This window comes from Eretmochelys imbricata, chromosome 1 (genome assembly GCF_965152235.1).
Source record: "Eretmochelys imbricata isolate rEreImb1 chromosome 1, rEreImb1.hap1, whole genome shotgun sequence".
Lineage (NCBI taxonomy): Eukaryota > Metazoa > Chordata > Testudines > Cheloniidae > Eretmochelys > Eretmochelys imbricata.
Window position 1 is genome coordinate 316,221,635 of NC_135572.1, and position 24,552 is coordinate 316,246,186.

Below are 24,552 nucleotides of genomic sequence, written 5' to 3' on the forward strand. Positions count from 1 at the left end.
CATTACAATCATTACAATTAAACTCCAGTTAACAACCCCTCCAAACTGTTAGAATCTCCCTCCAGCTTCTACATAAAACTACTCACACCACCAATGGTCTGAGTACAGAAGACGAGCACGGTTGTTTGTAAAATATTCAGGGCCCAAATTATACAGAGCTGTATATAAGCTAAGCAGCACTGGGTCTCATCAGTAACTGAACAGAAGATTTTCAAGGTGAACCCAGGAGCTGCTAGAACCATGATTCACTTGGTAGAGCCCTTCTGTCTTAGTCATTATAGGACCAGCATTCCACCATGGTGTAAGGGATCCGTTGGAGGTGCAGTCTTTGGTGGTGTATAAAACAGAGGACCTGACCAGTTGTGATCATTGAGGGTCTTATGGTCCTTTCTGCAAAACTATGGGGGTTTGTCCTGGTGTCCTCGCCTGTATCTTCTATTATTAATCTAATACTCTTCCTGTGGTTTCTATTAGAGAAGTTATTCTTGACTTATTCTTAAAATAATAAAGCTAACACAAAACCGTGTCACATAAAATTTTTGATGTAGGCTGGCTGCCACAATACACCCCAGAGTTGCATGCATGGAGTGATTGATATGCAAATAGACGTGTATGCTATATAATGAGAGTTTGCAAAATACTTTGAGAGTCTTCTAAACAAAAGTCATTATATAAATATTTATTAAGAAGTAAAAGCATTGAAAGTTCAAATTCTGTTAGTTCCAGCCATTCTCAGTTCACTGCAGAGCAAAAACCTCTCCAGCACTGCTCTTGTCTACCATGTTGAATGGTTTATTTGGGAATCCATAATGCTCAGAAAGTGCACAATTTGAAGGGCTAGCTAAAATTTTCAATCTCATTTGTCTTTCTCCTCACTTCATCACTGATTTGAAACTGCCAGAAACTATTGTCCCTAGTTGCATCATTCACAATTTTCTTGTCATTGTTGCCTGACTGACTTGCCAACTCTGAAGCTCTCTCCTATCTAAGTTGAAAGCTAAAATAACATCACATTTTTAGATTGTTTCTGGCACATTTTTGCTTTATTGCTAGATTTTTTTAAAAAATGCCTTTGCAAGCTAGACTTTACACTATTATTCATATTAAACTGTTGAAATAAACATTACTAATAGAAACCTTAAAAGCTGAGGTCCATTTAAATTGAAGTGGAAAGTGCTGTTCAAATCTTGACTGATTTAACATTGGGCCTATCACTTTCTGTTGTTGTTTTCCCTTGCAGTGTTGCTAACTACCCCCTTGGCCTGGGAATTAATAAAATCACTATTCTAGTAACAGATAACGCGCAATCCGACCCCGAGGTTGTGAGCAGCTATAAAATCACTGTCTATCGAGAAGACCGCCCAAGTCTGCCTTTGTTTGAGGACTATATGGTGTGTGGTTTTGTGCAGGTACTGTTTGTTTTTTCTTTGAATATACACTTTATATATGTATATGGCTTGATTATGATCTCACTTACACTGGTGTAAATCAGAAGTAACTGAACTGAAGTCAGCATGGAACCTGTTTAGATTAGAATGAGGCCCCCTAACTCTTTGGGAATTCTCAATCCATATTGTATAAAATAGGGGGATTACAAAGGTTTTTGGCTATAATTGTAAATTATACATCAGTACCTTTCGTATTTTGTATTCATTGGAAAACTCCAAGCTAAGTTGCCATGACCTTGGTCAACTGAAATCCTACTCACCACAGTATTGTATCTTTCTTTGTAAGAAGCATCAGAGTTATCAGGACAGTAAAGCAGATGTAGTAGAGTTTCTGTTGCTATGATCATCTGTGCAGTTGATGGCAATGTTTTGATCATTATGGTTATGATTGTGATTATGTATTCATTTATTCTTTGCTTATTGCTGACAGCTCTGGTCAAGATCATAGAATCATAGAATAGAATCATAGAATCATAGAATATCAGGGTTGGAAGGGACCCCTGAAGGTCATCTAGTCCAACCCCATGCTCGAAGCAGGACCAATTCCCAGTTAAATCATCCCAGCCAGGGCTTTGTCAAGCCTGACCTTAAAAACCTCTAAGGAAGGAGATTCTACCACCTCCCTAGGTAACGCATTCCAGTGTTTCACCACCCTCTTAGTGAAAAAGTTTTTCCTAATATCCAATCTAAACCTCCCCCACTGCAACTTAAGACCATTACTCCTCGTTCTGTCATCTGCTACCATTGAGAACAGTCTAGAGCCATCCTCTTTGGAACCCCCTTTCAGGTAGTTGAAAGCAGCTATCAAATCCCCCCTCATTCTTCTCTTCTGCAGGCTAAACAATCCCAGCTCCCTCAGCCTCTCCTCATAAGTCATGTGTTCTAGACCCCTAATCATTTTTGTTGCCCTTCGCTGGACTCTCTCCAATTTCTCCACATCCTTCTTGTAGTGTGGGGCCCAAAACTGGACACAGTACTCCAGATGAGGCCTCACCAATGTCGAATAGAGGGGAACGATCACGTCCCTCGATCTGCTCGCTATGCCCCTACTTATACATCCCAAAATGCCATTGGCCTTCTTGGCAACAAGGGCACACTGCTGACTCATATCCAGCTTCTCGTCCACTGTCACCCCTAGGTCCTTTTCCGCAGAACTGCTGCCTAGCCATTCGGTCCCTAGTCTGTAGCGGTGCATTGGATTCTTCCATCCTAAGTGCAGGACCCTGGACTTATCCTTATTGAACCTCATCAGATTTCTTTTGGCCCAATCCTCCAATTTGTCTAGGTCCTTCTGTATCCTATCCCTCCCCTCCAGCGTATCAACCACTCCTCCCAGTTTAGTATCAAAACGATTTATGAATGAGATATGAGATACAGATATCAAAACGATTTATGAATGAAAAATGTATAGTCTAGAAGACAAACATATAAAGTGAAAACACACGGGGCAGGCCAAAGGAAGGAATGATCTTAGTTTAGATTTTTTTAAGTGTGTATATGCAAATACATTATATATAATGTATATATGGATCCTTATGGAAGCATTGAGCCTTTAGAAAAGATCTGAATGAAGAAAAGCTTAAGGTCTGGCATACTGCAGTTGGAAGGACATTTCATACGGAAGGTCAGCATAGAAGAAGACACAAAGATGGGAGTAGGAAAATGAAACAAAGGGGCATTGAGGCTTTCATTGTTAGTGGAGCAAAGGTGGTAAAGGAGAACGTGATAGGATATGAGATCTGAGATGTAGGCCAGGATAGCTTTGTGCAGGTCTTTGAAGGCTGAGCACTAGAAGTTAAAATTTGATATGGTGGGGAAGGGGAAATCAGTGGAGAGATTCCAAGAGGGAATTGAAAATAGGCAAAGAAGATAAATTCATTTGTGGGGTTTTGAATAGATTGAAGAGTGGGGAGGTCTTACAGGGAATCCAGAGCGAGTATTTCATTAGCGCTAAATTATATTATCGCAAGCAGGCAGGATTGTAAGCAATAGGGCTCTATTAAACTCAGCATTGTGTGCTTTGACTCTGCCATTTCTCTGTGTGTCACAAAACTTCTTGACTTACACCAATATATCCCCCTCTTAAAACCTGATTCTTTTCCTCCAGTTTTTCTCAACATATTACAGAGGAAGTTAGAGTAATCAAAGTGGGAGCTGACACAAGTTTTAGACTTTGGGACAGAAAAGGGAGTAATTTAAAAAAAAAAGGTATTGTGAAGAAATAAGCAGTAAGTCTTGCAACCGCAGCAAGGAGAGGTTGTCAGTGTTGTTCTGAAAGTGTGTAGTTGGCAGAAACTAACGCAGTCCATAGGGTCCTTAAAAAACAAAATAATCAATACAAATGTGTGGCAAAATTCTCTTCTCCGATTATATGTAACCAATGCAAAATATCCTATAAACCCACACTACAGGTTGAAGGGGATAATTTTGTTCTCAGACTGAAATCAAATCTAGTCCCAGAGGAGAGTCTCTGATATGGAACCAGAGTTCAGCCTGGCATGTTCAGAGATATAATAACCAAATCTTCACTGATCTTAACATATACATGTCTAATCTAATCTATTACTTTATATCATTGGTTCCCAAACTGGGGGGCGCTCCCTGCGGGGAGGCATGAAGAAATTCTAAGAGGGGCACAAGGCTGCCCAGGCCTTGAGATCCCGGCCGGGGAGGCTAGCCCCCGGCCCCTCCCCTCCTGTCCACCCTCCCCTGCAGCCACAATGCAGTTTGCGCCTGCCCGTATCCCAGGCTTTCCAATAAGCCAGTTCTGCCGCTCTGAGCAGCCTGGTAAGGGGGCAGGGAATGGGGGGAGGAGGAGTTGGATAAGAGGCAGGAGGTCCGGGGGCGGGGCAGTCAGGGGACAGGGGGTGATTGGATGGGGCGGAGGTTCTGGGGGGGGCGATCAGGAGGCAGGGAGCTGGAGCATTGGATAGGTGTGGGAGTCCCGGTGGGGCCTGTCAGGGGGTGGGGGTGTGGATAGGGGTCGGGGCAGTCAGGAGACAGGAAGCCGGGGGGGGGGCTGGATAGGGGGTGGGGTCCCGGGGGGGTGGTCAGGGGACAAGGAGCAGGGGGAGTTGTATAGGGGGTAGAGTCCGCGGAGGGGGCGGTCAGGGACAAGGAGCAGGAATGGTTGGATAGGGAGTGGGGTTCCGGGGGGGGGGCAGTTGGGGCGGGGGGGTCCCAGGAGGGAGTGGTCAGAGGACAAGGATCCGGGGTGGGGTTGGATGATGGTAAAGGAGAGGTGACGGGGCATGAAGGGTTTCTCGAAAATTAAACAAGGGGGCGTGATGCCAAAAAGATTGGGAACCACTGCTTTTTATATCATGTACCTGCATCATGAAATCCAGGCACTGTTCCCACAAAGCTGAATTATGCTGGCCAGTGTTCCACGCATTTTCAATTCATTTATTGTTGGAGCTTTTGTATAGTTTTCAGGTAGTCCAATGATGCTATAGGAATGAGCAATTGACTGCAGAATATAAATAACCTTTTTCTTTATATTGCCTGATGAGGCCTCTTTCTTTGTAGGTGGTCTATTCTACAATTAGGGATTGTTTTTAATGTTCTTTTTTGGAGACGTGTTATTTTCTTAATCTTTACTAAAAAGATTGATTCCAACTGGGTCTTCTTTTCCTCATTAAGTTTTGGCATGTTGAAAAATATGATTATGGAAAGGTTTTGGCAATAGTTACTCTTTCAGTAACTAAAAACAGGTATGTAGTCTTGAAATAAATTTAGATACACAAGTGATATAAAAGATGTGTAAGTGGGCCTATCAGTTTTCTTGATGTATAGTAATGCCAATTTTCATAAATCCTACTTGCCTGAATTAGGCAGTGATGTACTTTTATAAGTGATAAGGGTAGGTAGCAAATTACAGTCAGGAGAGGATTAAGAGTTGCTTCATGAGATCTAAGCCCACACAGCATTTGAAGGTGGCCCAGTGACCGGCCCGATGTCAGTAGTGAATTGGAGTAAAACAGGAGCGCAGCAGTGGGAGGGGTATATTATTATGCTACTTAGAAACTAGAATTGGCTGTGAAGATGAGAAAAGCCAATCATCCATCACCCAATCATGAGCATATATTTGGTTCCAGGAGTAGGAATTTGTGCTATTGTATGTTCTCCCACATTACAGTTTACACTGTTGTTAATGTTTTATTTTAGTATGTATGTGCCCTCATGCCATATCTTTAAAGCACTGTTGAGAGATCTGGAATGCTTAAAATGAAAAGTGCTGTATAAGTTCCTTTTGCTTGAACTGCATTTGTATGCTCATATGTGAAAAGCTTTTTCCTAATTAAATTTATTACGTAATTGTTCGGAGCTACGGAGGTCTTTAATAGCTAAAAGTAAATATGAGATGAAAAGCATTTTTGAGGTATCTAATGGGGACTGTGAAGATGCAGCATGTGATTTTAAAGTAGCATTTCTTTTGAGGTATGTTGAAGGCAAACATTTCAGAAACTATCTTATTAAATTTTTAAAAACCCAAAGCAATTAAGGTTTAGAAGTGGAGGTCAAAATGGCACTGTAAAAATGCCAAGATGTTGCATTTCTTTTTTGCTTCATCCATATTTGCTAGGGCAAACACTGTCTTTTGTTTATGGTGATTTATTGATAGGAAACATATTTTAAGTTCTCCAAATACTGTAGTTACATTACACTTGCTGTATTGGAGTACATTACACACACAGGCAGCATTTGTTATAGTCACTGTTCAGTGGCTTCCATGCTTGTTCTCTTAGTAACCACCTGTTCCAGAAGCAAAAGGATAAATACACCATGAACTGATGGATTCTCCTTTGGATACTTGACTATGCACAACTGGGATCATCCCTAGGAAGAGAAAGGTCAATGACAGTGGTGTGATCTTTCTCACAGTAGGCTTCCGTTAGAATTCTAATCCAGAGACTTTTTTAAAAACTTTCTTTTATGTTTAATCCTGTTAGGATATTCAGGTTTCACTGCAAGCTGATACCATGATGAAGGTTACAATACAAAGACAGAGCTAGAGATGTTGTTTCCAGTCTTCTAACAATTCTCATGCATCTGAGTAATCCTGGATTAAGTTCAAGGCTATTCAGTTAAGAAGTGTGTGGTTCCGAGCCTCACATTCCCTCAGAGTACCAAATTATTGTCCTTTCTCCTTATTGATAGCAGCCATAATGTCCTCATTAAAACCAAATTAGTAGGGGATAAACTGTGGAGTCACTGCAGCGCATTAATAGGCTTTGCATCCCTTTTATTTGCATTCTGCTCTTCTGCAACGCTACATTGCCTGTAAAAGCTTGTTGGTTTGTTTTTGTTTGTAATTTCATTTTATTGTCGACAACATTCATAGTATTTGAATTTGGTGCAGTGGCACCATTGCTATATTCCTAGTGGCCTTGTAATCTCTATGTAGGCACAAAAAAAGGAAGTTGTTACAATAGGTAGTTTCCATGAGACAGGGATACCACTATAACCCCCAATACGGCAGAGCCCAACGTTAGTTGTGCACTGTCATAATGGTCAGGACTAATGTATGGAAATAACCAGTGTATCCCTCCATTTATTATGTTGTGCATTATCTTTAAAACACATAGTGATTTATTTATGTATTAGAGTAAAATGTTTTTAATGTTAATTACCTCTTTCATTTTTAATACGGGTTTATCTAGAGTCCTGGACAGTAATTGGTGACATGCATAGGTTAAAAGCTTCTCTGTGACACCCTGAAGATTGATACCTACAGTATCCTACTGTCTCATGTTAATATTTTTGTGCCCATTCATTTCACTAATAGCATTAGCTATTCTTTTTTTGTTTTGTGCTGTGAGCAATGGATAGCCAATACACTATTTGCTAGTTACAGTGTATCGTTATCCTTGTCTCTGCATTTCTGTGAAACATAATAATACCATAAAGAATTAGTATTGTACAGTGGTTCCATTAAGTAAGTTTCTACTAATTTGAAAGTTTTTACTGGTATGAGAGAGATTTCCTCTATTTATAATGGGGAACAGCAGCAGGACCAGTGAAATCTTTCCAGGTGGTAGAGTCTGCACAAACAGGTACACACCCAGGAGGCCCTGGCAGGATTGTGAAGGCGCGCTGAGGCCCATATGGGCATATTCTCGTGGCTACTTTTAGTGAATGAGCTTGATTACAGCTAACGTGGATATGTCTAAACAAGCTGCTGTTCGTACCCCTAGCTGCAGTGTAGACATAGTCTAAGATCTGGACGCACAAAGGGAGTTAGGTGCCTAAGTCCCTGTTTTTAGACACCGAAGACACAATTTCGGCACCACTGGAGTGCACAGAACTCCCACAGAACAGTGTAGGCACCTAAAGTCACACACCACGTACTTTTTACAGTGCAATGTTTCCTAGACTCCTAAGTTTCTGCCTTTGGGCACGTGTGCTGCTGTCTCGCTCTAGGTGTCCAGAGAACTCTCTCTCACCTAAGCCCCAGAACAGTGCACAAGCCAAGGAGGATAGGTGGCTGATTGCCTAAGTCGTATGCATGGCTCAATCCCGTAGGTGTGCTCTGAGCATGCCTACTGGACTGCACCCCTCAGGCGACTTCAAACAAAACAGCCTAAATATTTTCGGATTGGTCAAATGATTACTTAGTGTGCAAACTTGTGTACCCTGTATTTGAAAGGTTTCAAAAACAAGAAGGTATAACTATAATTGATTGTAAATATAAGGTATTTCTGGTATCTCTTAGGAGCACCCAATAGAAATAGTGTAATGTCACAAAAATTAGTTATAATTAGACCTGTGTAAGCAACTGGTTTTTTCAGATTTCTGAAAATGAAGTTAAAAAAAAATTAAAAATTGAAATTTAAAAAAATTGTTTGTGGTCAGCCCAAAATGAAAAACTTTTGAATGTTTGGTTAAGTAAAACCAACCAGCCAACCAGAACTACACCCCGCCCCAACACACACACAACTTCAGGTTGAATGAAATGTTTTATTCAACCCAAAACAAAATGTTTCTGTGACGGGATGGACTAGGCCTGGAGGCCCCTGCCACACCTGTCCCAGGAAAGGAGCAGTAGAGAGGTCCTCCAAGTGGTCTAGAGTGGCTGCAGGGGAAGCAGCCAATACAATAGCCAATCAGGGCCCAGCAGGCCATATAAAGGGAGTTGCAGGGCTAGCTAGAGTGAGATTAGTCTGCTAGAAGGGATTGGGGGAGCAAGAGGTGCTCCTGGCTTGCTGCATGGGCCAAAGCAGGTGACTGACAGGGACTGGGGGAGCAAGGAAGGAGCTTCTGTCTGGCTACTGCGAGTCAACTAATATGGGTTACAGGGAAGTGGCCCAGGGAGAAACAGAGCAGCAATTACTAAAGGGATGCAGCACAAGGCTGCTATACTTACAGGGTCCCTCGGTTGAGACCCAGAGCAGTGGATGGGACCAGGTTTCTCCCACCAGCCACTAGGGGGAAGTGGCTATGCCCTAAGGAAGGGAATTAGAACTGTGCTGCATGGGGACTGACTCAGCAGGGAGCAGTGGTAAGTGAACTGAGTCCAAGAGGGGTGGTTCAGTAGGAAAGCTGGGGTCATGAGGACTCAAGTAGGAGAAAGGAGTCCCCAGGGAAGAATTGCTCAGGGTGCTGCTCAATTTCAGAGTAGGAGCCTTACAATCTAGGCAGACCAAGTGAGGGTACCGTGATGGGCCCTGTTGGACTGATTAAAGACTGATCCGAGGGAGGGGACATAAGGGACATCTTGGACTGTGTATCCTGGGTTGGTTTGTTTTTGCACATGGACAGTGTGTGACTCGGCTGGAGGGCTGAGTCACCGAAGGCATGCCTGACAAGCACAGCGGCCGATGGGGCACTGTGAGCGGAGGAAATTGAGGAAGAAAATGGCAGGCATGCAAACACTCGACTAGGGGGTGCTCATGAGAGGTGAGTGCACCCCATTACGGTTTCATTGAGGTTTTTAACTTTTTAAAAAATAAAATTGAAGCAAAATTCAAAACAAAATGTTTCAAATTGAAAATCAAATCATTTTGTTTTGAAAATGTTGAAAGGAAACACTTTGATATATTTCTCAATTTTTTGTTTTTATACACAAAACTATTTGGTGAATTCAATGCTAATTTCTTAAATGCTTCATTTGACCCAAATCTGTATGGGGGCGGGTTTAAATGTTGTATGGAAAAAATTCACCCTCTTCTAGTTATAATGCTTCTAAAGAACACCATACTGAATATATGTTCTGTTAGTAAAGAAAAGTGGTAAATGATGAATGTAGCTTGTGGCTGACTGAGGGTTAGGGTTTTTTAGTCCCAGTCCCAGATATAAACATTTCCTCAAGTTAGCATGTGTCTTTGGCTTGATCAGTGCCACTGGAGAAGATACGTGTTTTCTTAATTACAAGAAGGATGCTTATGATGATTTTAAGTATTGCTTTGTAGGTGAATCAGTGGAACAATTGACCCTTATGTTAAATCAGTTTTATATTTATAAGTGGGTATTGTTACAGGGTATCTCGTCTCTGTGGCTAGACTGAGCTGGGTCCCAACCTAGGCACCCTTTAAGTATATCAGCCTTGTGCTGCATCCCTTTAGTAATTGTTGTTCTGTTTCTCCCTGGGCCACTTCCCTGTAGCCCATCTTAGTTGACTCCCAGTAGCCAGCTCACCTGGACTGGAGCAGATGAACCCAATCCAGCTACTTAAGGAGCGCTGGGCTACACCTGGGTTTATTAAGGGCTCCTAGGGGGCAGCTAGTGGGAGGAAGGATCGAGACAGACTGAGCCCTGGGGAGGGAAAGCCATGGGGGATTGGAGCTAGCTCCTGTGGTGGGTCCCTGGAGCAAGAGGTATGGGGCTCAAGGAAGCAACCCTGCAGCTGCTGCTCCAGAAGGGGAGCAGATCTGAAGGAGGCTGGGAGGTTGTCAGGAGCTGAGGTGCTAGAGACACTTGGGAGCAGTGGCTGAGAAGCCTGAGGCCAAGCATTAAGCTAAGACTGTTTCCTGTTTGTTTGTTTTTTTTTGTTAACCACTGTGAAGAAAATAAACCTCCTTGATTGAAACTGGGAATGGCAGCGCATGCGTTGGAGCTGGAGAGAAGTGACAGCCCTGGTGACAATACTGAATTCCACTTAGAACATAGGAATTGCCGTCAGACCCATGATCCTTCTAGTCTGGTATCCTGTCTTCAACAATGGTCAAAACCAGCTGCTTCAGGGGAAGGTCCAAAAAGCCCTGCGGTTATAGAATAATTTGCCCCTGTTAGCGAATTAGTGTAATGGCTGTTTTCATCTTGCTAAGACACAAATGTCCACCTTTCACACCCAGACAGTTGTCCTTGTGCATAAGGTAACACCCTGTTTTAGAATCATGTGGACCTTTGTGTCTATGTGGTGCTCCATTGACTTCAGTGGGGCTCTGCACAGGTGGACGGTCCACTTGGGCAGATTCATTTGCAGGACTGAGGCCTAAGATAGGAAGAACCAACACAAGAGAAGGGAATGGGTTATTGTTGCCTCCCTTAATGACTATGTCTGCACTGGAAGCTAGGGGTGTGAGGCCCCTGCTCGTGTACACATACTCGTGCAAGCTCTCTTGGAGCTAGCATGAGTATAAGCAGCAGTATAACCACTTGGTAGCACAGCTCAGCCGTACCGAGTACAAACCCACCTGAAAGTGGTGGGTATGTACTTGACACGGCTCAGCCTTGCCTCTGCTGCGCTACCATGTTACTCCGGCTACAATGAGAGAGTGAGAGTAAATAGCAATGAGAGCTAGCAGGAGTATGTGTACATGAGCTGGGGAATCGCACCCCTAGCTGGTAGCGCAGACATAGGCGTATTGTGCATTGTGTTAAGTACGAAATGAGAACAGAAATAAAATCTTTGGCTGGTTTAAGATACATATTTAAGAACTTTAGTTTTAAAAGAAATGTTTTTCTTAGGGCTCAGTTTAACCAAAAATATCCAGCTTTCACATACAAAGTCAGATTTTGGGGTGATTAATCAAGCCCTTAATATATGATCTGCCCACAAAAGAACGGTTAATTCAGTGCCATGGAGTGGTGTAAAACTAACACACATGCTGCATTTTTTGACTCCGTGCATTAAAATGCAGTTATAGATCTTTTGGGGGCAGGTATGCAGAAATTTTATTATTTGCATTGCTGTGGTCAAACTTTCTAGGTGCATAGCTACATGAGTGCTAGAAAGAGTCCTAGCCTGATATATAGATTATGTATTTATTATATTGATTACTTAAGAATTCCCAGTTATCACTCTGAGAGCTGACAAGGCCTTGTCCCGGATCAGGCCCAGTATTATTGAAATTACTGTATAGTTGGGTCCCCACATGTGCACAGTTACAGACGCTACAGGAACTCTTCTATATTTACGAACAGTTTAGTACATTTAACAACATCACAAACACTCTGAGTCAGTAAGGTAGAAAGGCAGGACAACCTGAAATGTTAGCCATTGTCAGGGACGGGGCGAAGGCCTGGGGTGCCTCCAGAGCAGGGGTGCCCCTACCCCTGCTGTGCCGCAGCCACAGCTGCTCCTGCTGCCTGCCTTGGAGCCACCCCTTGCCAGCTGCTCCCAGGAGCTTATTGTTTGCTGTGAAGATGGGAGGGGAAGAGGGGCACTGATGTAAGAGTGTCCCCCTCTGTTTGCCCATATACCCCATCTCCGCTGAGCTGGGGTCGGCAAGTGACAGGGGTTAGGAGTGGGATGGAGCTGCTGGTGAGTGCTAGTCTGCTTAAAGAGACAGCGTGCTGTGTCTCACACGCTCCCCCAGCGTGCACACTGTCTGATTCCCCCAACACACACCCTCTCTTTCACACAGCACTCTTACACTTCCCCAGCGCGTGTACTGTGTGTGTGTCTCTCTCTCACTCACTCACACATACTCACCCCCCAACACATACTTGTAGTGTTGTTGTTACTACTTGGTACTTCCTGCAATGCACATATATTCTCTGTAACTTTATCCTTTCAAAGTCAAGGATTGCAGTGCTGTTTTAGTTTTTTGACTGGTCTGTGCATTTCATAATTTTATTTCTTTCATGCTTAAATTTAATTACTTGAATAGAGTTCTAAAATACCTAACCTGCCCTGGCTGGAGTAATTATCATTTATTTTATCATATTGTGCTTTGTCATCCCTTATTGAAAGTGGTACAATCAAATAATAGTATCCTCCTAGAATGTAACTTCAGCTTGTACTCTCCTTAGCAGTGCCAGTTTAAAAAACTTTGTCTAAACACATAACTTTAGACACTGTGTAGATCAAGGTTATTTATTTTCAAATTGTATTTTTAGTTATATCTGTAAAATAACTTAAAATTTGCATGAAAATAAGTGCAGTTCCAACTATGCTACCAATGGCAATGATGGAGTCGAATGTTAGTGAGTCACGTACAGGATTGTGATCGGTAAACATAAATGCCAAAGTAATTAGAAAAATTCCCATGCTTAATAAAAGAGGGAAAAACCTTAATCACATCTGTTAAAATTAAGTATGCTTTTAGTGGAGTGAAAAACAATTGACTAAAATAGAGTAGATAATGGCAGTAACGCTGTGTGTCTGTTAGAGAAAGTAAGCAGATTTTATTTATATCTACTAAAGATAATGTATAAAGTATCAAACGTGTGTTTCTAATATCTGTGTTAAAACTCCAGAACTGATAGTCCAAATCTCAAGTCTTGAGGTCTCTTGCTGTATTATCTCCTGATTGTTCTAAATTTACAAACAAACTTTAAATGTGGCTTTAATTGGAGTTTGTATATATTTTTTTCTTTCGTTATATAGGAATTAGATACCGTGCTCCTGTCAGCTAATTCCTAAGTTATCTGCACCCCCCCAAAACCAAAAAACCTTAGTTTTCAGGTGCCTAAGTAGTTCCTGGAATCACAGTTAGTTTCCTCCCACTCCGTAAAATCTGAAATAGCGCCCTGGTGAGCCAGGAGTGGCCAGAGGGCTGCAGGAGGGCCGTGGGCTCTGGCAAGATGCAGCCCCCATGTGACAGCACAAAGCCGGCCTTGATCCACATGCTGAGCACCAGGCACCACAAGCCGCAGCAGTGCAGAAGGAAGGGTGGCAATACACCATATACCATGCCACCCTTCCTTCTGCGCTGCTGGAGGCGGTGGCATTGTCTTCAGAGCTGGGCATCCGGCCAGCACCTGCCAGTATCAGACCACGGTGCCAGTACTTAATTTGTGCCAGGTCTGAGCTCTGATACTGTTTCAATATAAATTAAACCCTGGGGAAGGCAGTGGGTCCCAGAGGTGATTGCAGGGGGAGGAGGAAGCCCATGGGGAGCCAGGGGGAAGGGCAAAACACAATTTTGCCCAGAGCGCCATTTTCCCTAAGGCCGGCCCTAACCATTGTCTTCCTCATCACCATCACCAATGGCCATCATTCTGGCACCTCACAAGGACTCTCTCCTACTGCCCACAGGCTGGGATGCAACTTTTATAATATGTTACACTAACTCCCCTATATCTAATGCATGTTCAGTAGGGGTTTTCCCCCTTTTCCTTATTTGTATTTCCTCATCCTACTAATGCTGAGGTGTCCTCCTTCTATAAGTTGGTATAGTGATACGTGTAACTGTCATTTCAGCTCATGATCCTATCCATCACCCCTTGATTAAGCGGATTTGCAGTTATTACTTCAATGTTCCTTGCGGTAGCACTTACCGGAGCATTCTAACTCCTACAATTAAGCAAGCTATCCGGAGTTCCTAATAGTTAAAGATAACCGTTGGTCTATGCCAAGGCATATGGCCTACTTAACCACACTAATGCTTCAGCTAATGTCTTGCAGGATATAGGATACCGTAGGCTTCTTGCTTTACAGCTGAATATAATGAAGGCAAGACCGTGAATATAGTAAAGGTAATCCTGTGGGCTACAGGGTGCAAATCTAAAGCCTCATACTTAAGAGCTGGAGCTGACCTTTTACAATGGATTGAACCAAAACACCAGAGCCAAACACACCTAAACTCTGGAGAAGCCTGGATGTGGATCTTAATCTAATGTTTGAGGCTCAGGTTCATGTTAAGTCTGTGAGATGGCTCCCTAGCTGGGAAAAAGCGCAGAGTCGTCCAGCTTACTGCACTTTGCACTAATCAGGCCAACCAGAGAACTGCAGCCCTAGTTCTAGGGATGGTGATAGGGGGATGGCACGTGTCCACTAGTTGATTTAGATCATATTATCCTTGGTTTGTTAGGTGGTTTCACCTATATCTTTGAGTTTTCTGTGTAACATTTGCAATTTCTCAGGAAGTAGCATGCAGAGGGTGTGATCCTGTGTGGAATATAGAATCATCACTGTTACTTTTAAGAGCCTGCATGTGCCCTGAAAATAGTGTGCAAATAGACTGCTGGAAAGGATGGGCAAGGAATAACCTGCCACATCTTTACAGTTTTGGATGATCTGGGACCAAGAGTAACAATATGCTGAATATTCAGTGATTTTTGCTGTTGCTCACTAATGACTGAGGTGTCATCAGCTAACTCATTTCACTTATGATCAGCATCCAGAGAAAGGATTACCTCGCTTAGTTCATTTAAGTTACTTTAAAAAGAGATCCTTTGGTATACGGCTTTTAGTCTCCTTTTCTCCTCCACTCCCTTTCCTTAGGCAGTGTTGTCATTGTCTTTTGCATTTCAAGGTGATGCATGAGAATGGGATCAGAAAATACAGATATTGAAAAGACCCAACAGATCGATTCCATCCTTCGACATGCTCATGATATTGTCCCACAGATAAAGGATTTGTCAGATATTAAATTAATACTATACTTCATATGATTATAACATTCCACTGGTGTACATAATGCTTTACAGACACATAAGACCAAGAAAGCTCCAACAAACTTACTACCTGAAGCTTACGATTGGATGATTAAGTGCTTTAGAAATATTAGTGACCTAGCATTGCTCCCTGCACCACAGAACTCTGACAAATCCAGTTGGTTTCAGTAGGGGTATAAAGAAACATTTAAGTCTCACCTCACCTTTTGTGAGGTAGGTTAGTATTATAAACCCCATTTTACAAAAAGGGAAACTTACCTGAGATCACACTGAGAATCTTTGACAACAGTGGGAGTAGACCCCTGATTTTCTGGTTACAGTCTTGTGATTAAAGCATAAGACAGGGAATTTCTTCACAAATAATGGCAATGAACCATTGTGGATGACTGTGAAAGGAGACAGACAGCAGTAAACAATGGGTAAGCAATACAGCTCTGGGGAGACTGTTTATGGGGGAAGCAGATCATATAAACTTTTTGTTTTGGTCATTCCTGTTAGCTGGGGGCTGTGGGGGTGAGTTCTTTGTGTTTAAATTATCAGGAAATTATCCTACATATCTGGAATAGATTTTAGCTTGCACTATTTTTTTAGTCAATATTTTTATTAAATAAAAGGCTTTTTATTAATCTTTCACTTGTGTGCCTGTAAATTACAGCATGTTTTAAGAATAGCTAAAGTGTTGCCATTTTTTGTTGTTGTAATTGCTTTTTAACCAAATAATGCGTTAATTGGTTCTGGGATAGACAAGTAGCACAACATGCATTCTAGGTGTCGGTGCAGTGCAATCTAACCATCATAGGCTGCCTACAAAGTCTCATTATTCTAACTTGTATCAGGTTTTCAATCTGAAATCCCTATCAGGAGGCAATGAAAGGTTTTCATTACGAAGACTCTGTGCGCGTGTTTTCAAGTAACATTCAGAAGAAATGAATTGATGCCTCCAGGCCTTGTCTACATTAGACTGGAAGAAAATAATTCCTATTAATCAGTGTGGCACTGGTTATCACCAGTCCAGCTAGTGTTGGTGGGGATTTTTAAAATAAGATGAGTTCTATATATGGTGCAACTCTTAATGCATCTAGGAAGGTAGATAAGAATTGTGTGCCACTATAAACACTGTTACAAATGACACTTTAGCAGTTTCATCAAAGAGGCAAAGGGCTTATTAATCACGGAGTGTGAGCTCATGCAGAGTTTAGGCACGTTACTGAAAAATCGACCAAATTCTGGATTGGACTATGGTCACCTCATGCCACACCACCCAGCATAAAGCAGCTCTAAAGCCTGGATCAGCTATTGTAAGGGATATTCTGGTGACCCAGAGCTAGCACAGGGGCATGTATGTCACCTCCTCTTCTCTTGATTAGGAACTAATAACATCAGTTACCCCTACTGGTCCTTAGATGACGTATCAAGCCTTTACAGCCTTGCTGCAATGGCAATCCTCAGGTGCCAGAGCAGCCTCATAGCTGTTCTAAGCTGTGACATCTGCAACAGTTCCCAAGGGGCCGTTTCACCAGACAAATGAAGGAAGTATTTCACTTTTCCATAATTGTGCTGATGGGTCTCTTCTGAAAATCTCCTTCATTCCAGCTCCCTGTCAATTTGTGGTAAGGGCAAGAGGCTTTATAAAGCTTCCTTATTTCCTAGCATTCTTCTTGCCAAGCTATAACTTGTATCCAGTCTGCTGTCGTCTTGTGGTTCTGAAAGAGAGACTGAGAGAGGCTGGTTTGAGTCATACAGCTTGATCCCTCACCGTGAAAGGAGAGTGGAATATTAGCCTACCTTGCTCATAGAATTCTGGCTTTGGACAGTAGCTGGGGTAAGCAGGGTGTATAAAAAAGTTCCATACTAACCTGTCCCCCCCCCCCCCGGACCATATCTTCACATCTCAATGACCCCGTATCTTTTCCCCTGGCTATTTTCAGAGGCAAATCTAATAGAGGATAGTACTAACTGAGGAGGGACCCTTTATAAGCTTGAATTTATTTTGGCTACACCATAGAGCTCTGTGTAAGCTGAAAAGCTTCTCTCTCTCTCTCACCAAAGAAGTTGATCCAATATTACCTCAACCACCTTGTCTTCTATATGGACTGTCATTTAACCTCCTAGGCCTGAGCTTCCTCCTCTGTAAAATGAGGATAATCAGGGTGTTGTGAGAATTAATTCATTAATATTTGCAAAGTGTTTCAAGACCTTTGGATGAAGCACACTGTGAAAGTACTGCTAAGCACGAGTCTGGCATTTCCCCTCACAATCCCATCTAGATCCAGGAAGTGCAGGGGTCTGTTGAAATGAAAAAGAGAAGAGAGTGTGGGGAGAGGGAAAAGGTCCTCCAAACAGAGATGTAATGTGTGTTGGGTAAAGGTTGTCAGTTTTTGTCTTTTCTCTTTTTCCAACCTATTTGATTCATGGAGGGAAAGGTCATTAATCAGAGATGATTTTAAATCTATGTTAATAATCAACATGTTGTCGTTGTGATCAAGCTGTCAGCTCGTAGGTAACCCAGCCAAATGAATATGCGTGTTTCAGGCCTACAGTTTTTACCAAGTACATATAGTAATATTACGGTGTGTTGCATAATGCATTAGAATTTTATAACTACTCACTATGGTACATATTTAAGCAAAGCTGACTTTTTTTTGACAGTACCTACCTTAAGTTGATTTGTAGGAAATGCTCTGTTTTTGTGGGATTTTGATTGTTTTTGTGAGTGAATGTTTGTACTCATGGCATTGAGGGGCTGTATCGCTGTCCAGAGCTAGGTATAGGTCAGGACTAATGTTAAACATTGTTCCAGGCGCAACTTTGCAAATGTTCCTCCCCCTCATCTCCGCTGTTCCAGTCCAGGGCCTCTCTTGAGCATAGACTGTCGTTTGTGTTAAATTGACTGGTGGTTTTGTGAGGTGGAAAAGTGTAGGCTGAAGTTATGTCCCTGATCCAAAGCCCACTGAAATCATGGAAAGACTCCCATTGGCTCCAATGGACTTTGGTCAGGATTTATGACCCCACCACATTTATTTATTTAACACATTTGTTTAACTGGTGGCCTAAATTAAAATTTAAATTTGGGTCTGCAAAGGTGAAAGGATAGTTCACTAACCACTGCACCTCCAAAAATATCTGTCTTCTGATACTCTCAGACCTTCCTCATTCCAGTCAAAATTCTCCATCACATTTTGCTGTAGAAGATTATGGCCTGTTTTGATGATATAAAAGGAAGTATGGATAACGAGAGAGAGCTCTCCATGCTAATTAATTCTGTCTTTTTTTTAATAATTATTTAATTTGTTCTGTGGAGGGAAGGGAAAAAGTTGTGATCTGAATAATTGTATGAATCAGCCAGGTTGTGCAACAAAACAATGTAAATATGATTAATTTGTTTCTGGTACCGTGTAGGTATTAGCTGGTATTCAAGGTTTAGGCTGAAGACTTGAATTCCAAAGTCAGATGTCTCTGCTCAGTCGCATTGTTCAATAGCACTATATGGCTGCCTCTGAAATGTCAACCTTTCGCAGAGGTTTATAGAAGTTAAAAATCATAGTGGTACTGAGTCTGATTCTACTCTCACTTACACTGGGGTAAATCAGAGTAACTCCACTGACTTCAGTGGAGTTACACCTGGGTAAAATTGGAGTGAGGTCGGAATCAGGCCTGCTGAATGTTTATGTATTTTTAAATTAGGATTCATAAAAGCTAATCAGGTATATGTGGAAATCAGCGTTTTGCTTTAATTTACTCAGTTGTCTGTGTTTGGCATCAGTGTGGTAATTCAGACCAAGAATAGCAAGTTTTCATTCATTTACATATTATGCAGATTCTCTGCTGTTTAGCATAATATGGGTTCATTGACAGTTTCACTACTGTGTTAAGGCATTCAGGCTTATTTCTAAGCCAATAGTTTAATTGGTCTGGCTTTGTTCATTTAATAAGTTGCAAAAGGCAATAAAATGAAGACCTGGAAAGCTTATTTGTCTTCAGGTGTTATGCTTCTGTTTCTTTGACAAAGAAACTTCACTAACTAAAGAACCTGATTCTCTGCTCCCTTGCTTTTTGTATTGTCAAAGTGGGTATAAAACACAACCTCCAATGTAAGTTGAATGGAGAATTCAGATCCGATGCACTTACTTTGCACAGGCGGAACAAATTATTAACCAATCTGTTTGTCTGTAAGCATCTGGAAGATAATAGGGTTATAAGGAACAGCCAGCATGGATTTGTCAAGAACAAATCATTCCAAAACAACCTAATTACCTTCTTTGCCAGGGTTATTGGCGTTGTAGATAGATGGGAAGCAGCTGATGTATCTTGATTTTTAATAGGGCTTTTGACACATGAAATTCTCATAAGCAAACTAGGGAAATGTGGTCTAGATGAAATTACTGAAATAAGTTGGGTGCGCTATTAGTTGTACTCAAGGAGTAGTTATCAATGGTTCACTGGGAAAGCATCTAGTGGGGTCCCACAGAGGTCAGTCTTGGATCTGGAACTAGTCAATATTTTCATTAATGACTTGGATAATAGAGTTGGAGAGTGCTTATAAAATTTGCAAGTGACACCAAGCTGGGAGGGATTGCTAGCACTTTGGAGGACACAAAATGATCTTGACAAATTGGAAAATTATCAGAATTCAACAAGATGAAATTTAATGAAGACAAATGCAAAGTATGTCACTTAAAAAGGCAAAATCAAATGCACAACTACAAAATGGGGAATAACTGACTAGGCGGTAATACTGCTGAAAAGGATCTTGGGGTTATAGTGAATCATAAAGTGAATGAGTCAACGATGTGATGGAGCTTCAAAAAATGCTAATAATCTGGGGTGTATTAACAAGAGTGTCATATATAAGACATGGATGATAATTGTCCCACTCGACTCGACACTGGTGAGGCCTCAGCTGGAATACTGTATCCACTTCTGCCCCTCCCTCTTCCCCACTTTAGGAAAGATGTGGACAAATTGGAGAGAGAGTCCAGAGCCGAGTAACAAAAATGATCAATGGTTTAGAAAACCTGACTTCTAAGGAACGGTTAAAAAAACTGGGCATATTTAATCTTGAGAAAAGAAGACTGAGGGGAGACCTGATAATAGTCTTCAAATATGTTGAAGGGTGTTATAAAGAGGACAGTGATCAATTCTATGTCCACTGAAGGTAGGAGAAGAAATAATGGGCTTAATCTGCATCAAGGGAGATTTAGGTTAGATGTTAGAAAGCTTTTCCTAACTATAAGAGTTGTTAAGCTCTGGAATAGGCTTCCAAAGGAGATTGTGAAATCTCCATCACTGGTGGGTTTTTTAAAAACAGATTGGACAAACACCTGTCAGGGACGGTGTAGGTTTATTTGGTCCTGCTGCATCACAGTGGGGTGGATTTGATGACTTGAGGTCCCATCCAGCCCTGCATTTCTGATTCTATATCAGTGGTTCTCAACCAGGGGTATGTGTACCCTTGGGTGGTACTCAAAGGATTTCCAGGGGGTACATCAATTCATTTAGTTATTTTGTCTGATTTTACAGCAGGCCTCATAAAAAGCCCTAGCAAAGTCAGTACAAACTAAAATTGCTTACAGACAATGATTTGTTTATACTGATCTCTATACTATATACTGAAACATAAGTACAAGGTTTATATTACATGGTAAAAATGAGGAAGTAAGCAATTTTGTAGTAATAGTGTGCTGTGACACTCTTGTATTTTTTCATGTCTATTTTGTAAGCAAGTAGTTTTTAACTGAGGGGAAACTTGGGGATATGTGAGACAAATCAGAATCTTGAAAGGGGTTCAGTAGTCTGGAAAGGTTGAGAGCCACTGTTCTATATGACTACCCATCTTGCAAGACAGAGGAGGATCAGGTACACGGTGTGTAAAGTCATTATTTTTGTCATTAGGAAAAGTAGGATCTCCCATTCTCTTTACCCACCCACCCTGAAGAGATTGGAAGTTTTGTCTCCAAAGATGAAATCCTGTGCATTAACTATTGACTGTGTAATTCCTGTGGCTCTTTCAGTCCATCTAAAGTTATTGCTCTTGAACTCATTGGAGAATGTAGAATATCCTGTTGCATTCTTCCCTTGATGATACACACAATAAATGTGAAAGAAGATCCTTTAGTATGAGCCTTCCTAAGTGTTAACAGATCATGAAAATTGGCAACAACTGTATCATACTCTGCAAGCAGAGGGTGGATAATTCCACAATGATGAGAAGAGGGTGTCTGGTGTTTGAGCTGTGGTCACATTTGCCTTTCATGTCATTTGGGCCTCCACAACCCTCTTTGTGGGAGAAGAAAGCTAATGCAGCTGCCTTTACTAATCAGTCAGTATGACCCAGCCCCCCAGGAAGGCAAGCAAAGGCAGATATATACTGAGACACACAATCCTTGCTGATTAACAGTGAAAGCTGGTAAAGTTACTCTCTAAGCCTGTCTGGTCCATCAGCCCCAGAAATGTAATTTAGATGATTATCTATGTGCCCATTAAACCTTGTGACCCATTGCTAGTCTGTTTGAAGTTTGCCTGCTTAAACTGGCTAATAGGAAGAATAGAAGGATTAACTCAGAGGTCATGAAATAAGAGAGCAGCAAAGAAGATGACAAAAGAGCAGAGGAAACTTCCTACTGCATGTGTTTGGCATAGGAAAAAAGCTACAAGAATACCAGGGTCAATAGATAGTTACTTTATGAAGAAAATGAGCCATTCACAATTCAACCAGCACTTCCATTTATATAGTTGTTTCAACCTGTTTTGTCAGGCTGTATAAACATATTCTACCTCTATGGTGAATCATGGCCTGATTTTGCTCCAAGTTGCAATCCACCAATATAAATCAGGAGTCACTTCATTTAAATCAATGGAATGACAGTGGTGAAAGTAAGAACAGAATCAAGCCCCATGCTGTGCTATTTGCCAATCCCACTTTAGGATAAGCATGCACAATTGTTACATTGATCACAAACGTAAAGAAAAGAAATGAAAAACTTCACGGAGATATTTTTAAATTAACTAAATTTAAATTTTATATTTAAAATAAATATAAAGTATAAGCATCTGCAGAAATCACTTGCACGCTGTTGCAATAAAACTGGTTACCAGTTTAAACTAGATTTATAGAGAAAAGCTGGGATCCATGATAAAGAATGGATTGGAATGCATGAGTACATAGGTAAGCGCAAGTAGGGGGTATGACTGGCTATTGGGAGAAAGCTATATTGACCTCTTAATGGAGCTAGAAAGCCATTTACATACCTTTGCATAACTTTCAAATATACACTAACATCCTTGAAATGAACTCTTACCCTTTTGCTGTCTGTGCCTTGCAAGGACAGGTGAACTTGGTTGCTGAATATCAGGGTTTGGGTAGATATTTTACTAGACTTCAAAGAAGAATAAAACATTTTAGGAGGGCTGTCTCCATTTCTTTAGGTTTTATAGCCTGATGTCTACCCAGTTCAGAGCTACTATATTGTACTTTTAAATATTTTTGGCAAATCTTTCTTTTTCATGTAATGTTGTTTATTGTTACATGTACAATAAGTTTAAGTCTGTTTCTCACTTTATTTTATTGGATGAAATATATTTTCAATTTTTTGAATGTTTCCCTCTTGTTAGTTTTCTTCCCCTTTGGACAGAGCTCTCCACATGAGAGGGGTAACTATGATAATGAGAGAATCTGCAACAGTATCTGGAGCCTGGGCAATTTTAAAATTTTATACTTGTAATTTATTTGTCCAGTTCTGTCTGAAGTTATTAGTGGGAGAGAACTTGGGAACCAGACAAGTCTCCACTCTGGAGCTGAAGTCATTACAGTGAATTAATGAATTTCGGAACTCAGCTGCTATCACCTTACTTTGCTGGAGATCCATTGCATCATAGTTATGGTGAGAGTATTTTCCACTGGTCTAGAGCATCAAACTGTTTGAAGCGTTAGGGTCTCCAGTCAGGAAACCTCATATTTCTACATGCCAACAAACCAGCAGTGGTTCTCAGCCTGGGTAATTTCAGTTCCCTAAGGGTTTAGGGAGGAGGAGTCCATGAGCAAGCTTGCATTCCCTATCCACAGTCTTCCTCTGAACTGAATTTGTTCAGCCACTCGCAACTGGTCATCTTCAGGTGGCAGAGCACTCCATAAACCTGATTCCAGCAGCGCTTTCTGCAAAACACAGCATCGTTTGTGAAAGCTTTGTGGAAACCAGATCAACGGCTGGGGGAGTATATTTGAGGAAGACCAATTGTGAATGGTTGAATGCATGGGTATAGTGTGAAAAGTTAAACAACGCCAATATAGAGCCAAGTGCCTGCAGAACTACCCTTGGCTTCAGTAGGAACATGAATAGTATGTGGTAAAGGTGGAATAAAGTTTTTTCCCAGCAATTCTTTGGTTTCTTTATCTGTGAATTAACATTTCCGCCTTTACTAATCTAGCCCTTTATCATCCATGGAAGATTTCTTGTCAGAGAGATTGAGGCAATGGCCCTTCCTAATTTACAAAGTGAAATGCTAACTGAAAAGGCTTCATCCTCTTGAGCTCATGTAGTTTAAAAGGAAAACTGTTTCCATTAATCTGTGCAATCTGTTCGCTATTTGGGAATGACATCACCACCATCACAGTTAGCTGTTATTGGCACTCTAGTTGATGGTCTTGATAGAGAGGCCAAGAATAACACAAATGCCCTCTTGTCACTAGGACCAGCTGCTGGCCTGGTTCCTGACCAGCTTCACTACTAGGCAATCAGTGAGCCCAGCTGCAATGCCGTAGAATTGACAGAATAGGCATAGCACCTGATTGGCTGCTGGTTTAGCAGCCCTACTTATAAGCCTGGCATCTGCAGCGGATGAGCAGCTGCTCAACTTGTACTGCACCCACAGTTGTGCTTGCCCTGCTCCTGCCTCCAGCCCTTGCTCCATTTTGTTTCCAGTCCCTGCTCCTGTCCTGCTGCAGCCTTGTTTCAGAGCCTGCTCCTGCCTTGCCTGTGTTGTCTTATGGATTCATAAGAAGGAGGCACAATCTGGGCTCTTAGAAGTAAGCCTTCATTAGAACTAAAACAGTTATGTGGGACAAAGGAGAACCATGTGTTTCTAGCTGTGTATCTCATGAAGCTACCACTAGACTGCTTCCAGCTGGTTCTTCCTAGCATGTGCCCTGCTCTTAAAGACCCAGTACATCTCGCCTTTCCAGCAAAATCAATCCCAAACAATTTAACATACAAACCAATTGTCTCTGTACAAATACAATAACATTGTTAGTATTGCTCAATGAGTCTTCCAGGTGCTCTTATCAGTTCGTTAGATCTATGAGGTGTCACTTCCGTTCTGCACT

The 24,552-nt window shown here is 41.6% G+C and overlaps 1 protein-coding gene across 1 annotated transcript in view; it reads left to right on the plus strand.

Annotated features, from left to right (window-relative positions):
* Positions 1-24,552, plus strand: part of CPED1 (cadherin like and PC-esterase domain containing 1) — a 215,442-nt gene that overhangs the window by 100,743 nt on the left and 90,147 nt on the right. The window contains exon 16 of the mRNA XM_077807831.1: positions 1,241-1,409. Coding sequence (XP_077663957.1) covers positions 1,241-1,409 — 169 coding nt within the window. The remainder of the gene's footprint in view (positions 1-1,240; positions 1,410-24,552) is intronic.